General features: G+C 46.7%; 1 protein-coding gene across 15 annotated transcripts; it reads right to left on the bottom strand.

Annotated features, from left to right (window-relative positions):
• Nucleotides 1–4078: 4078 nt before the first annotated feature.
• On the bottom strand, nt 4079–16035 carry LOC119714385 (E3 ubiquitin-protein ligase TRIM36). 15 transcript variants are annotated; one of them, XR_011805825.1, is made up of 6 exons: nt 15601–16035; nt 14705–14939; nt 10058–10223; nt 5924–6542; nt 5614–5710; nt 4082–4485 (listed from the first exon to the last, which is right to left on the bottom strand). XR_011805825.1 is itself a non-coding variant. In XM_038170006.2 (4 exons), exons 1-3 carry the CDS (start codon nt 15637–15639, stop codon nt 10060–10062), a joined length of 438 nt encoding a protein of 145 aa, XP_038025934.1. In that variant the 5' UTR covers nt 15640–16035; the 3' UTR covers nt 4079–6542; nt 10058–10059. The 15 variants fall into 15 exon arrangements, 5 of the variants coding, with proteins under 5 accessions (XP_038025934.1, XP_038025936.1, XP_038025935.1 ...); XR_011805823.1 differs by having other exon boundaries at nt 4082–4966; nt 6422–6542; XR_011805826.1 differs by having other exon boundaries at nt 4084–4485; nt 6422–6542.
• Nucleotides 16036–16692: the final 657 nt, after the last annotated feature.

The raw sequence follows: 16692 nt of genomic DNA, 5'->3' as shown, positions 1-16692 counted from the left end.
TGTTGAAGAGAATCTTGTCTTTATGTCCTTGGTCTTGCTTTCAAGCCATAGCCACTGGAAAAGAGTGGAGTCTGGGAAGAAGACCCGAAGAGAAACTTTCATAGGAAGAAAATGAACTGGTTTTACTGTCCATCAGTGTCACCATTTTACTGTGCTGGAGAGAGTGAAGCAATGCAACAACAAATCTGTCAAAATATGATCTTGTCCTTGTTCTTGTCGAAGAATGCAGCCAAAGCTGGTTGCAATACCACCACCTCCAATCCCAGCAGTTTCTGTACTTCCTCGCAGGTGTTTGTCTTCCATGGGGGTGACAGCTGAATTGTGTGCAGAAGGATTGACTGAGGCTGGCACAGATCCAAAGGCAAGTCTCCTCTTGGCTTGCTGTCTTCCTCTGGCCAGATGTTGCCACTATGGAGCAGAGGCTGCTGGAAACCAATTCTTGTTCAAGCAGTCATTTGCTCAGTTCCGACAACAGGCTTCCAGCACTAAGTCTTGAGCAATCTTCACTGGGAAAGCTATGTGTTTCTGCAGCGAGGCTCTTTTTTCTTTCAGGGGCTTCTGCTCTGAGACAATTTGGAGTAGAGAGAAGCATTTTCTGAAAGACTCTTCTGGGCAGAGGATCTTCATTGTTAGTCTTGTAGTAGCACATGCTCTGAGATTTCCATCAAATTAGGTTTTGGACATAGATGTAGAGAAGATTGTCATTGGGTTTCTAGGCCTGTATTTCTTGATGTCCACTTGGTATGGAACAAATCAAAGAGGCATACTGTATTCTTGTGCCTCTTTCCTCCTAATGAATTAATCCTTCCCTTTTTCTACAAGAATGGATGAAATAAATGTCATGCTCGTATAAGGTGATCTACAGCTTATCTTCTGGCACAACCGCAATGTTGTCATCTGAAATCCAAGGTTACTCTGCACTGTAACCTAGTCATCAGCTGTCACCCAACTTGCGAGCATTTCTAACCAGTCCTACCTTACCAGTCAGGCGTTTTTGTTAAATGCTCCAGGGAATTCTATACATATTGTACAAGTGTGACTTTTGCTTCAATATGCACATTACAGACCCTTCACTTCAGAATGAGAACTACCAAGAATTCACGAGCTTCTTCCTCTAAGCCCAGAATGCACGGTGATGTGCTTGCGTTCTGCTCTGCAAAATGGCATGGCAACTTTACAACAGCTACAGACTTCTGCGTAGTAGCTTTTTACTTAGTGTCAATCCCAGCTAAGATGCTTGCTTTTCCCATGAGTCTTGTTTTCCCCATTCTTATTCCACTTCAAGAAAGACATTTGGTTATCTCTTTTCCTTTATCCGCACGGGACACTGCTACCTGTGTTTTTCTCACATCTATTTCATGGCTGATCTTTGTCTCCACTTCCTCTGTTATAAATCCCTACATCTGTTAGATTTGGACTCCTGTTTTCAAACACCTTGGTAACTTTTTGCTTTTTGAGATGCTTCTACTTTCTTGAAGAAGAAAGACCTGGATGGACAAGTCAAGTATCTCCAAAGAAAGGAAGCGTGCAGAATTCATGAGAAAAGCCACAAAGCAAATTGCCAGCTGATTCACAGCATACCTGATCGTTTTGTTTTCCAAGATATTAAAAACACCACTGCTGTGCTGGCCAAGAGGAAATGTGGCAATTCCCTTCGGGCTTGGAGTACTTACGACACTCAAGGTACTAATGCTTATCTGGTATCTTTTCAATATTGAGTACCTTGTGTTCTTTTGCCCAAGGTGAAGACAGGCAGTTTTGGAACCAACAGACTACACCTGGGTAGCCAGATAGCATACCATATAGGTATCCTTCTTCACTTCTATGAAATTCTGAAGTGGTTCACCTGGGAAATACAACAGCAGCATAGTTGTTAGACAGCCAGTCATGTGAAAGGCTTTGTTCAATTGACTGCTGCTTGTAAGCAATAATTACATCATGACAGAAAGTGACAGACTGACATCATTGTTTAGTGCATAACTCCGGTCTGTATGTGAATAGCTGGATTAGTAGGAATGGGAAAGAACCACATAAGTAAGTCTACACAGGAAATAAAGACAGATAGAATCATTTTTGTCTGTTCTTCTAAAAGCTGTCTATTAATTATGAAGCCACAGCACTGCTTCAAATGCTGGAATTGACACTGTTCCTGTAAATTGACACTGTTCCTTTCATTTCATTAGACCAACTACACAGAGTTGTATAGAGAAGACTATTCTTGTGAAGAAGAGTTGTATAGCATAGCCTAAGTACCCTCAATCGAAGCAGGTAAAATCATACCTAGTAAAGAACAAAAGAACATGTCTTTCTTTCATGAGCTAAGTGTAAGAGCATTCCCAAAATTCCGTCCTGACTTGGGGAACAACAAACCAAAACTGTGCAAAAGAAATCATGAGCCACTGGGATGAGTGCTCTGGCAAGCAGACCCAGACTCTTCAGATTCTTTGCAGCAAATCTACCCAGGCTATCATTTGCACTTCCTATCTACTTCAGTGCAACCAACTTTTGATTTATCCTCGGAGTATTTCTCAAGTTTTTCAGTCCTTCCCCAGACCTCTCGCCTTCACACGGGCCATGAAGCCCACCTTCAGCCAGAGAGGAGGCATGGCCACCGTGAAGAAAGAAAATGAATGGGGACAGTCCCTGCCACCTCATCCTAGTACGACGTACTGGGACCAGGTTGCCATAGGCGTCTGTCCCTGGAGTGGAGCAGGGTGGAGCATTAATCAGAAAGGAATTTGTCTCCATTGCCGAGAGCAAGCCACATTCCTCATGGATATCACAAGTCTTCTTTTCATTCCCTGTGGAGCTCTTGAAGCCCTCTGCTCAGGGAACCTCACTGCTGGAGACCCCTGTATGTTCTACAGGGACTCCTGGTACCTCAAGTGACCTGAGGCGTGGATTTCACAGCTCAACTGGAAGCTTGAGCCATGCATAAGCCTTAGGTATTGCAACCTGTTCCTTCCTTAGATCTCTCCTTACCTACATATGGACAAGATTGTCAGGTGTTGTTTTTGAACCTTCCAGTACCCACTAATCACTGAATTGAAAAAGCCAATCTGCAAGCATGGACTGGATTTCCAGCAAAAAACGGAGAGAAGCCCTGGAAAAGCTGTTGTGAACAATAGCCCCCTCTTGTGTGTTAAAGGAGCAGCAGGGCTGTGTCTGCATAGGCCTGAGCTTTGGAGCTTTACGCAAACTTGGTAAACTTGTGAGGAAAGCAACCAGTGCAAGTGGCTTCCCCAAGGGGTGACTGCACAGAAGCGAACGCCTGACAGTGGCTGCCCAAGCTGACGGCTTAGCTCTGGTCTGGATATATCATAAGCTTTGTTGTGCAGGGTAGAAGTGAATTTCCGTCATGAAAAACAGCCCAGTGCTGGATGATATCATGTTTATTTCATAAAGAAGCAAGGAGGGAGGAAAACATGACTGTTTTCTAAGACTCTTGCACATCCTCAGCACATTGACCACGTAGGTCCTAGCACTGCACTAGTAAGGGAAGACCTCAACCAGGAGCAGATTATTCTTGATTAATTTAAACTGGGGGAGCGGGAATCACACCAAAGACGTCCTTTTCACCAACATAGTTTATTTTGCCTGTCATGGCTCTATACAAAGACAGTAAAAAGGCAACAAATAAGGCAATATTCCCTCCTTCCCCTTCCCTCTCCTCCCCTCCACTTCCTTCCCTGGCTCTCTCCTCCCCTATACTCCCCTACACTCACCCCCCTAAGCTCCCCTACACTCTCCTCTCCTACACTCCCCTATACTCTCCTCCCCTACGCTCCCCTACACTCTCCTCACCTACAATCCCCTCCCCTACACTACCCTACACTACCACACACTACTCTACACTCCCCTACACTATGCTCCCCTACACTCCACTAGACACACCTCCCCTACCTTCCCCTTCACTCAGTTCCCCTACACTCTGCTCCCCTACCCTCCCCTTCACTCAGTTCCCCTACACTCCCATACACTACCCTACACTCCACTACACTCTGCTCCCGTGCCCTCCCCTGCCCTCCCCTGCCCTTCCCTCCCCTCCCCTTCTCGTTTTTACCCTTCCCTCCCCTCCCTCCCGTTCTCTTCGTTCCCTCCCCTTCCCTCCCGTCTTCTCCTTTCTTCTTCTCCTCTCTTCTCCTTTCTTTCACAAATTGCAATGGAGAACAGGGAGAAGCATCACTTCCAGTCACTTCCGTCGTTCTCGTAGCTTGTGTCACTGCCTGATTCGTGGCAATCCATCAGCAGGATCCAGAAGCGTTCCAGCTGCTGTGCTACTAGGTGAGCAGCCGTCTCCAAGTGGCAATCACGGATTTCTTGCTGTGGCTCGGACACGGCACTTTCAAGTCCACCCTGGCTTGGCCATGTCCTCTTGCTCTGTCCCCACCTACATTACAGTTCTGCTTAGAAGCCGAAGCACGCTGCTGAAGTACTTCCACTCCTTCCATTTGCAAGGATTGAGTTTGTCTAGCCAAGTGGTTTCTGTCCATAGAACACAAGAAAGAGGTTTTGGTTAGAAACAACTCAAGGAGGACTTCTTTTCCACATGGGCAAGGAATAGTCACGCTTTTCTAATGGAAACTCCAGTGGAAGAGAGAATGACAGATCATGCCGAGAGCTTTGAAATATCCCTTGGGGATGCCTAGTGCAGAGGACCAGAGGAAAGCTGTCCAAAGGACACCAGAGAATCACTCGGAATTACTTCCTCACAGACACATGTCCTTACTATGTCTGATATGGCTTCATGTCTGATATGGCTTCAGCTGGTTTCAGGGTTCTTGTTCACCTAAAACCTAAATTCGGAGTTGTAAATGAAGATGGAAAGATTGACAAATGTATAAATCACTGATGGGGAAAAAAAAAAAAAAGAAAAAAAAAAAAAGTGCTTGGAGAACTTTGGCCATTAGCCCTGGAAAGCATCAAAGTACTGTCCTCTGAAGCAAATGCCTTCTTCTCTTGATACCTAAGGAGGGAAATCAATCCAATGTTGTAACATTAGAAAAGCAAACACTAAACACAAGCAAAGAAGAAGAACAAGTAAGCAATTGCAATGCCTATGGGGCTATTGCAGGGTTAGGCAAAGAACTATTGTGCCATGAAATCTTGGCATAGAAGAAATATTATGTGCATTTTTTACTGTTTCATTTGTTGAGCTCTGTTTGGAAGGGAGTGAATCTATCAGGATTAGATATCTAATTTAGAAGTGGAATTAAAATTGTTTTCTTTTTTTTTTTTTTCCTCTTGAGTTCACTCCTTCCTATAGGATTTCATAATAGAATAGGTATATATTAAAAAAAAAAAAAAAGATTCCAAGCAGGTAATCATATTCACAATTATTTTTTCAATCCAGAAACAATAGCAAGGATGAGCTGAAAAGTATTTCTATGCCATTAGAGTGTCAAGGTGTGTCCCATACATTAGTAACAGTCAGAGGATTCATTTTGGAGAACAAAAGCTATCTTGAAAGAAGTAAAGACAGAAGTAAATATGTATGCATGTATATCTCCCTCTCTCTACAGAAACCTAAGAAACTCGTCTGCAGGTTAGCTTCTTGCTCTCTCTTCTCAAAGTTCTAGTGAATACAGCATCAGTGTGTGTTCCAAACATTACCCTCAGTCCAGCACGGATACACACGAGAGGTCAGTCTGCAGGTTGCGCAGGCCAAGAAACTGCTCTGGCTTGATGGGAAGAGCCAAGGCAGAAGTTGCTGTCAGAGAAAAGATGCTGTCAAAGCGTGTCACGTCCATGCTAGAGCACCATCTAGCATACCATCTCTCCCACCATCTAGCTCTACTGCATCTAGATGCAGCTATACTAGAGCGTCGCTACTTAGCCAGTCTGGGGGATCTTAGGAGCCTTCTGAAGACCCAGAGGAGGGGCTGTTGTCCTTTCTGTTTTAACAGCCAGGGAAAACTCTTACCGTTTGACACAGAGGGGCTGAAAAACACAAAGTGGACTTGCAATCTTCAGAGCTTCGAAGCAAGTGGAGATTGTGGAGGTTGTGGAGTAACCAAGGAAACTGTTGATCTAGAAGCAGCCTACAGATTGTGTTTAGCCAGGGCCTTGTATTGCCCTTCTGGCTGATCTGCCAGCAATTCAAGAAAGTCTCCCTGGCAAGCCAGCCCTGGAGTCACCCCAAACTTGGTGAAACCCATGCGATTGGAAAGGAGACAGTTGCACTCCATAAACTGCAGGTTTCTGTGCTTTTTGCTTGCTTGCTTGCTTGCTTGTTTTCCAGGCTGAATTGGATTAGCTGGACAAGTTGGCAGCTGCCTACAGACAAATACCTTATCAGGAGTCTAAACTACGGGATTGCTCTAACTGAGAACAAGGAATTGGACTTGACGTCCTTAGGAAGTCTTTCCAGCTACGCTTTCTACCACTACAGAAATGCACCTGATTCTTTCACAAAGCTTACGGGTGCTGACTGCAAATAGTCCTCATCATTCTCCATTGCCTTCCTCATCTCCATTCTCTTTTGGCCCGTGAAGCTTTTCCGAGCAGAGATGAAGATCAGCTCTAATACGCAGTCTGGCATTCTGCAAAGGAAAAGAGGAATCCTCCTGAAAACTCTTTGCAACCTCACCCGCCATCCCCAAAGCAAAGAAGAGCAAAAGAACAGCGCTTGATCACAGCAAGCATCAACTCGAGCATAGGTCTCCTGCAAGTGTAGCGGGGTTCAACAGCTGCCAAACAAGCTTAAGGAGCACACCCAGAATCAAGTCCATCCAACAAGTGCTTGAAAGAGTTAGGTTTTCTTAGGCGTGAGGAATGAAAAAGAAAGCAAGAACTGACCAGTTACCAGCACACAGTTTCCCTCGAGCTTGCTTGGCTTCATTCCGCACCTGAGGCTGGGCTCCCAAGCAGGATTGAGCAGCATTGTGCAGAAACGCCAAAGCCTCCCCAGCCGTGCTGGATCTTCAGCCCCAAGGGCTTTGGCTCTGTTGCCTCCTCAGCAACATGGGCAATTGCCCAGGCAAGCCGGTGTCCAGCAGCTCGACGCAGGAAGCGCAGCCCCCCCTTGCCACCGCTTGGCGCTCACACCAGGAGCCCCCGCGGCGGTGGCAGCCGTTGCGCGGCGCTTGGTGCGGTGCGGTGCGGGCAGAGGGCTGCGGGCTCCTTCTCCTCGGGGGCGGCTCCGCCATGGGGCGTCCGCTGCGGGGCTGCTGAGGCGGCGGGGGGCTCCATGGGGGAGCGGAGGGCGACGTGCGCTGGGGCTGGGACGGGCCTGGGGCTGGGGCACCGCGCCGCCGCCGCCATGCCAAGCGGCACTCCTGGCATCTGTGCTGCAGAGCCAGCCAGTGTGACGCCTTGGCGTTTGTGACTTCACAGAATCACAGAATGTCTACGTTGGAAGAGACCTCAAGACCATCGAGTGACAAACAAAGGCAACTCTGCATTTCCTTCTTCAACACCCGCTTTCTTCACAAAAACAAAACAAAACAAAACAAAAAACACAGAACTTCATCCCTCACACGGGACTCCCGAACTGAGCCTGCAGGGGCTGCCAAAGGCAGCAGCTCCTCAAGCACTGCTCGCACACGGCTCCCTACCACGGGCTCCATCCATCCCCCAGGAGCAAACTTGGTCAAACTAAGCCCCTTTGGAGATATTGGATGGCAGGCCTTACCAAATGCCGGACAAAGGAAAAGATCTAACACAAGAAGGGCTGCCCCGTGCCAGGCACAGTGTAGTTCCAGGCACTTCCAACAGCCCCAGTGCAGGCAAGAGTGAGCCTGTGCGGGATGATGACAGCGCCTCTGGAGAAATGTCCGGCAGAGGGCTGCCACGATGACAGAGCGGGCCTGGACTAGAGCAGCCCAGAGGTGTCTCCTGACCCCCACCTTGCTGTGAGCTGGTGTCTTGACGGGAGGCTGCCGGGAACAAGGAGGCTCCACAGCAAGCACTCAGGCTTTGTGACGTGGGGCGGCGTCAGGCCACAAGACCATTGTGACACGGCAAGCGTCCCCATGGTGACGGTGTGACTTATATGGCCCGAGCCCCCGTGGTGCTCACTCCCAGGAGTGCAGCGCCGTCAGGAGGCAGCAGCTGCCCTGGGTGCCTGTTTCTTTGTCTCTGTGAGAGGACAAAGGGATGCCGAAGGAGCAAGAGGATGGACAAGTCAAGTATCTCCAAAGAAAGGAAGCATGCAGAATTCATGAGAAAAGCCACAAAGCAAATTGCCAGCTGATTCGCAGGATGACACCTCCTGGGGTTTTCGAGAATTATGCAACAAAATAACCTTTTTGGTTACCCAACTTTTCTTGGCTTAAGCAATCGTTTAGAGGAATACTGATCTTCTTTTTAATAGTAGTAGTCTTGACTAGTGTAGTGGTACAGTGTGCATTTTGGTGCTGTATGAAGGACTAGATTATGATACCTGGAATTGTAACTGAAACAAGCACCAAGTCAAAACTGGTAAGAATTTAATGAAAACTTTTAATCAAGAAGGATTGTAATAAGCCAAAGAATTTGCTTAGGCTCAAGAAAAGGGGGGACTTGAGACAGGGAACAAGATAAAGACTGGTGATTCCTAGGTCTGAGCTAGCACCATTGTATGTTAAGGACCCGAAAGACGAGGAAGTAAAAGACTGTGTCTTTTACTTTCCTCTGGCTCTTTGCTTGTAATACAAGCTTCACCTTTCTAACTTGCAATTTAGGCAATCTTAAAACAACTGAACCGTGACAGTAAAATATGAAATTCTTCGTATTTTCAAAAGTAGTCTGCAATTTCATTAGCAGAACACACAAAGCATATTCTTTGAATGTGACTTTAATGTACACAGGGATTTTTGTTATTTTTAAAGCTCATCACTTTTTTATTACATTGTATGATGCCCCAAAATATATTCAGAGGAAAGATAACTAAAGGTAATTATACAAAAATACTGAGCGCTTCTTACAAACGTTACAAACATATGGATTTGAAAAAGTTAGAAATTCACAGGGACATTCACCCTTCTACATTTCGCTACAGTTTGGCTGGGATGGATGTTTCCTCACAGCAAAACATGTCCTGGACTACATGCTTCTTTGTGTATTAGACACAGAATAATCTTCCCCATGCTCATTTATGGTCCAACCTGTGCAATACTCACGGTCACACCGCCACAGCGTACTTTCGAGTAATGAACCTCTAGGCTTATTATCCTGCCTGGAGAGCTAAACCTCAATTCACTCTGGTAGCAACAGATGCATATGTGACCAGCATCTATGTGTTACAAAGACATGGCACTACCTCAAGTGTGACGAAATAGAACCATCAGTTAAGAGGAAGAATGAGTCACGCTGAGCCTTAAGACGAAACACGGGGCCAAGAAGGCTGCACTGTGCGTGTGAAGTGGTGGTGGTGGCAGTGTGAGGTGTAAGACAACCAAGATAATGACAATGTTTAAACCATTTTTGCTTCTACACTAGAACTACTTCATTTTAAGTTTGAGTTGTGGTTAGTAGGACATGGAACAATCAAAAACTTTTCATAGTTGTTTGTTGGTCCTTTTTTTTTTTTTTTTTTTTGGTCAAAGCATATATCACATTAGGAAGCTTATCTTCTTACTACAAATATCTAGGTCTTTTAACCTTAATAAAGAATGATTTTAGTTAACTGGAAGTATGGACCTCCTCACTGACAATCTTCCAAGAAATAACTTCTTTGAAATCAAGTGCTGGCAGCAAAATCAAGTTGATTGTTTAAAATACTGGCATCTAAAAGCATAGCATATTACACATTTGTTAATTATAATGCCATTCAGAGTCTTTCAGATAATAAAATACCGTTTTCTCAACCACAACAGTGTGAGACTGTAGCTTCTGAAATTATGCTCGAATCCACAGAAAACCAAACATGAATTTAGAACAGTGTTATACCACTGCCTCTATTACAAACTGATGTTGTCTCTCCTTTGCAAGTGTGGGGAGATGTAGTACCTTCCTGGATAAGAGTTAGTTCAGTAAAAATATGATTTTTATGGCTATCTGATATACTTTTGTCTGTTTGCTACCCCTCAAATGATCTACTGACGAACACAAAAGCATTTTAAGATCATGTACTTACATTTAGTAGGTGCCATTAGTTGATGGGGTGACTCTCCAAAAAAGCCCTTCAATTTCTTCTTCAGCTCTCTGCTGGTTTTCTCTAGAATAAAAGAAGTCTTTTTCCAGTTGCTGGACTTTTACTTCATACTCTTTCAAGGTTTCTGCAATACCTTCACCATCTTGTTCTAGGGCAAGTAAAACTAGTATGAGAATCAAATCCTCACTTCACTTCTCTGTGCCAAAATCAAGATGCCCAGCTAGAGAATGCCCTGTATTTTGCCGACACTCTGCTTTCAGGGTGTACATTTAAACTAGTATGACAGAGGAGCAAAAAGCCCATGCCAACCCCAATTCTCCATTTTAATAGGAGCATTTAGAGGATAAAGATCAATGGGATTGCTATCTTTCACCTTTCCAATGTCAACAAATTGAATATAAAAATATGACAATTCTGACCGTTTTTTAAAAATGGTCAGCTTTTTTCTTTTATACAAGCACCTTGTGTCTGTTCATCAGCATCCTACACGACATCAGAATTAGTAACAGCCAAAATGTTATCTTTCTACCTCATACCTTCTTTTTTCTTTCATATGAAACACAGTATTTCTCAACAGTGACTAAAGATAATATCTGCTGTACAATTCCCCTTTGAAAACAAACAAGCACCCTTGAAATGATGCAGTATCAACTGTAGTTTTTTCTCATGTTCTCTGTGTTGTAGCGTCAGCTGCCTGTCACACTGCAACTTGATGTGCTCAAGTGCAGATTCCAATTCACGTATTATATTTTCCTGGTCTATGACCTTCGTTTCCTGTTCTTCAGTCTGCAGTTGTAATTTACGTTCAGATTCTCGCAGGCCAACAATCTAAGACAATCTAATACACTTCTATCAAACCATTTCAACAAATGCTTTTACAGTTCTGCTTAATAGATGAATGGATACAAAAGCAATTGTCTCTATAAGCTGTAAGCTTATACTGGAAACAGATTTGCCTGCTGACATGAGTTCACACTTCAGAATTGAGCTCTGTAGATTTTGATCACATGGACTAGTGGATTTTTTAATGCACTGTGCAGAACTTAAACTGATACAAGAGTTTTTTTCCTGTTTCTGGAAAACTGCCACTGTTTTAGGCACTAGACCTTTTATTTGCCTCCCAAGGGGAAGGATGCACTTTAATCAATATTAGTTGCCGTATGTGTGTAAATGAGGCAGGAGGAATTGAGACTGAGCACGAAAACATTTGGGGAAAGACTAAGGTAATTTTTTGGGGGAGCTCTTTGGGGAAAAACTGGTTTTACCTTCCACTTAGAAGTGACAGCAAACCATGACCTCTTAATAGTTAACAATCAATAAAATAAGTACACTTCACTACTAGAAAGACACTGAAACTTGAGTGTGTAAAGTCCTGAAAATTAAAAATTGTAGGCATTGGCTGCTGTATTTTTGTTTTAAGGGGAAGAGAGAACCTTTGTTACTTGCGCCTATCAAAGTATGTTTAGCCATGCATACACACACGAAAAAAACAACCCTTAATTGAGTTTCAGTCCAGTTGACCTTTAAGTCAGCGCTAAACAGAATGAAAAGCTTTCCTAATAGAAGTCTGTTGCTTTACCTTTGCTCACTGCAAAAGCCATTTTGTGGACTTGACCACTGACAGAAAGCTATATGCTAACCAACAATATTTAACTCTAGAGTTAAACACTAAACTATCTAGAGCCAATACAAGAAGTGAAGCATTTCTACCTCTCCACCCAAAAGACCTCCTCTGTGAGGCTGCGAACAATGAACAGAAAGCTGTTAAGAAATTGGGAAAAAAAAAAAAAAAGAGATATACCATTGGTTTACAATGGCTTAAATGAAGAGCATCAACTGTTTTCCCTCCTGGAGCTGATAAAACACTGCAGGGCTGAAATGAAAGAGTGTTTAATTTCCTAGAATGACGACACAGCTGTAGCATTTAGGCAGAAAAGAAACAGGGAGAAAGAAGAGACGGGAGAGGAAAAAAGATCTATTTCAAACATTCAATTTCTGCATCACCCATCAATTCTACACAACTGTCAACATAACCACATCACATGCTTTATTCTAACTACACCAACATTTTAATTACACTAACATTACGACAGATTAGCAGTAATACCCTTCATTTTCATTTCGTATACAGCAATTTTTTGTCAAAATTATTTTATATACAACACAGGTTGTTTTTTTTAACCAGCACATTAGATTTTAAGAACACACACTCCATTTCAACTACGAGTTGTGGCCTTTTTAAGATAAACTGTACTTGTAAATGCAAGTTGTGCGTGCACAAAAACCACAGAACGTGGACCAGTTCTTTCTGGCACTCAAGCATTTAAATGCCCAAATCATTTATAATAGATTGTACTCCTCATGCAGGTAGTAAGGATTTCTTATGTGAAAAAAAAAAAAAGAAAGAAAGAAAAAAAAAACACAACAGGAGAAAGATGTCACACGTTGTCAAATGTGATGACTAGACAGTGACATGCCCTGCACACCCCGATGGGAAATTCTTGTGGTTTTTGGTATACATATGAAGCCCCACTTTGGATGTTGCCTTGTGTCTCTGTGCTCTTATGAAACTGTTCCATTATCAACCCCACTGAGGATCACAGAACGAATTAAGCGAGGGGATGTAGTTTCTTCAGACGCAGGATGTGAGTGGTACAAATGTAAGCTGCAAGCTGGATGAATGTTATCGGTACCAAACCTGTGAGGGCAGAGCTCACACTCCACAGAGTGAAAGAGCTATAATGCCTGTAACATCAGAAGCAAAGACAGCATAAACTGAATGTCCAAATGTGTTCTTTAAAGCTCCCATTTCCATATGCTTTTCATTTTGCAAATCTGAACTGTCTAGGATGGTAATTCTCCTATGATGTGCCTCTGCCCAATGCTCTTTGGGGGAACGGGGTGAAGCCCATTATTTCGAGGGACCAGCACTCCCCTGCTGCTCATCAAACGGGGACAAAGATGTTAGCAAAGCATTTCTCTCCCTCAGCTAACAGGTCAGTTCAGGAGATACCACACATTACTGCCGATCAGTTTGTTGGGACGGTGGCGGACAGCTGTGGATTTGAAGAGGACAACGCCTGCAATAAACTGATTGCACAGATCTCAGGGGGCAGGAGCACCAAAAATGGGTCTTTCCTACCCTGCTGTTAAGGATGTAATAAAGCCGTGACACAAAACCTCATGAAAAAGGCTGTCAACAACTACTGCAGAACTGCAAACTCTATTCTTCAAACCCTAATTGTCAAGTCTCTGAGATTCCTCGCTCCTCCCTTCCACTACAGCCACACAGGAGGATGCGACAGCATTTGGTTCCTTGCAGTAATTCAGTGTCAGCTTCTCAGCAGAGCCTCTGCCTCCTTCAGTGCACAGGGTGTGGGCTGTGCCATGCACCACGGAAGGACCGCAGCGTGTCAGGTCCTCGCTGAAACTGGCTGATGGGGAGCAAGCTGAAGGCAGGTTTGGACAGGGGAGAAAGGACCACCTCCCAGGCTGCCAGGAGCCCCTTCAGGCAAAGCTTGCGTCAAGCCGCAGCTACAAAGGCTGGGTGCACTGCGTGTAGTGGCCACATCAACCACAGGGCTACCCATCCCACTCCCTGAAAACAGGGCTGGGATGGGGATACCTGCCCACCCCATCTGGGGATTCCTTCACCTTGTATAAGCACCAGTCAGCCAAGCTATGGCAGACGCAGCATTCGCTTCTTAGACTCATTGGAAAGAGTATCTGTATAAATGAGTTAAGTGTTGCTTAAGAGAATACAGTGATTTTGAACTTTGAGAATTGGGAAGGGGAAGATGATTGTTTGTGATCTGTGAAGTGCAAGATACAGATTTAGGGCGTGTCTTGCGAGTGACTTCCCAGAGCACTGCAGTGGGGTTTTATAGCAGATGACTTTTTCAGCACGAAGCCTAAAAGCCAAGGTGAGGTTTCTGTTCAGCATAGCACACACAAAGTACTTCCAATGTATGTGTAAGAGCCGATCATATTACCGACGGATTAGAGAGCTGAGCAGAGTCAAAATCTGTATATTATGGTATCACAAAGAGCATTATGAATTCTCAAGCCAAGTGTTCCTTAAAGGCTCAGGCAGACCACGCTGAAAGAAGCTGCTAGCACTTGCTTCTCACAGTCAAGTCCTCCAGTTCTTCAACCACACAACGATCACCATCTGTGGAAAACAATTTACTGCAAATATCAAGAAATGGGTAGGGAACACTGTAATTTGTCAAGTCTGCAAAGACTCGGAGGCAGGTCCAAACTGCAGAATTTGGGCTGGCCAAAATCTGGGAGAACGGCCTGAACAGTGCTACCGACAACATTGCTGAAATCTACAACTTGATGCTCAACAGAAACTGAAATAAAGGAATAAACAAACACAGTGACTACAAGCATTTACGAGATGCCACAAAGACAAATGTATTCTGTATGAAATGGAGTGCATTGTCCTTAAAATTAAAGCATTCCCATTGTTCTTTCCACAGAATGCACAAGACCTGCACTATCCCCAAGTCATCTACTCAACTGTGTCAGCAGCAGTGAGAAGAGATTTTACCAATGCAGATACCTTTCATCTCGAGTCAGCCTAACACGCCGAATGGGAAAAACGTGCAAAATTCAGATACATACCTGATCTACTAATCCTGTCAATCCTATCCATGCTGGGAGAAGAGATCCGGATTCGAGGGCTGCTCTGATTAGAGGATTCAGACCCCCCATCAGCGAAAGAGTCCTCAAGTGTGAAGAGTATTTCCTTCACGCATTTGTGACAGACGTTGTGCTGACACGGCAGGATCAGCGGGTGGGTGAACAGCTCCTTGCACGCTGGGCAGATGAGCTCTCTTTCAATACTCTTTGTGGCAACCTTCATGGCAGAAAGGGGGAACAACAGGAGCGAGTGCTGGAGGCGTGAGGGCTCGCTGCGTGTCGCGCCCGTGCATGCCCCCAAACCCCAGCCCTGCCGAGCGATGGTTGCAGGTGCTGCGAGGTGCTGCGAGGTGCTGCCCTGCTTATCGCCGCCAGCAGAGCTTTATTGAACACGGATGAAGGCAGTGGCAGCGCTCCTTCCAGGCCACACGCACAGGCGGCTGCCCTGCGCGGTTCAGCTCTGGGTCACGTCTGCATTGCAGGGGGAGGCAAGCCGAGGCGGGGAGCAGCCCGGGTGGCCACCTAGGGACCTGCTGAGCTGCAAGCCACCGTGTCGCCCCTCAGCAGCAGCCCCACTCGCCCGGCCGACAGCCCGAGCCCTGCACGCCTGCCCCCCGATGCCCGCAGTACCTCCAGCACCGACACCCCCCCACCCCCCCGCTGGCACCACGGGGGCCACCTGCTCTCGCTCGTCCCACCAAAAGTCAAAATAAACAAATAAATAAACGCACAAATAAATACACAAATAAATACATAAACAAATAAACGCGTCAAAGCCCCAGCCGCACAGCACGGGACGGGACGGGACGGGACGGAGGGGATGGGGGGGGGCACGGTGGCGACACGGCGACACCGCCGCCCCCCGCACCCGCACTCACCTCCGGCTCCGGCTCCGGCTCCAGCCCGTCGCCCTCCATTGCCGGCGCCTCCCTGTGCGGCTGTCGGGGCGCCGGGGAGGGCGGAGGCCGAGGAGAAGCGAAGGGAAGCGAAGGAGGGAGGGAGGGAAGGAGGGCGGCGGAGGGACGGAGGCCGCCCGCCCACTGCCGCCGAGCGGGGCGCGGCGCCGCACAATGGTGGGCGGGAGGCGGCGGCACCTGGAGCCGCGGGGGGCGGCCACGCCCGGCGGCAGCGGCCCGGCAGGGGGCAGGCGCGGCTCGGCTGGGCTCGGCCCCCTCCGCACGACCCCTGCCGTGTGGACACACGGCCGCGGCACCCCGACATTTGCCCGTTCACCTCGGGGTACAGCGCCCAGGGACCCCCCCACCTCGGCGGCAGAGCCCCCCGGGAGCACAGCGCCCTGTCCCGTCCCGTCCCGTCCCGTCCCGTCCCCACAGCCTGCCTCTCGCCTCAGCCGCACCCCGAGCGCGCCCCTTGCACCCACAGCTGGGCAAACAGGGCTCTGCGGTCCCCTCAGCCGCCTTGCCGAGGCTATTTCTGAGGCTCCAAGCTGAGGCGTGTGGTGTCCTTGCCCTGCACAAGCGGAGGTTCAGTCCATGCAAACAGGGGGACTGCAGCAATCTCCAGACGCTGCCCACTCAGCAAGCCCTAACCCTGACCCACGCGTTACTGCATAGCCTGCCTGAGAGGCCAGGCGCAAGGAGAAGAAGTTCGCTTCTGCTCTCAGAGTCGCACTTTGTGTCAGTCAGGAAAACGGGCTTGAAATCAGGCTCGCTTGGGTTCTGGTCGTTCATGGCGGCTTCAGCAGCCTGGCCGTGAGGTCTGAACGGAAAATTTCACTCTGGAGTTACGGAGCCAGAGGTGATCTTTTCACGTAGCCAGCACTACAAAGAACGTTATTTAGAGAACACACTTAAAAAATTTGATTTCACATTTAGTTTAGAACCAAATTCATCCAAGTAGATGGGTGCTCTCGCTATGATGGGCGCTGTGTGTATCCAGGCCGAAACGCGCCACCTAACCAGCGAGGGGGCAGAGCAGGCTGGCAGGGATGTGCTGGGCTGTCCGCCTCC

Source organism: Anas platyrhynchos, chromosome Z, assembly GCF_047663525.1.
Source record: "Anas platyrhynchos isolate ZD024472 breed Pekin duck chromosome Z, IASCAAS_PekinDuck_T2T, whole genome shotgun sequence".
NCBI lineage: Eukaryota > Metazoa > Chordata > Aves > Anseriformes > Anatidae > Anas > Anas platyrhynchos.
This window is presented reverse-complemented; position numbering and strand designations above follow the sequence as displayed.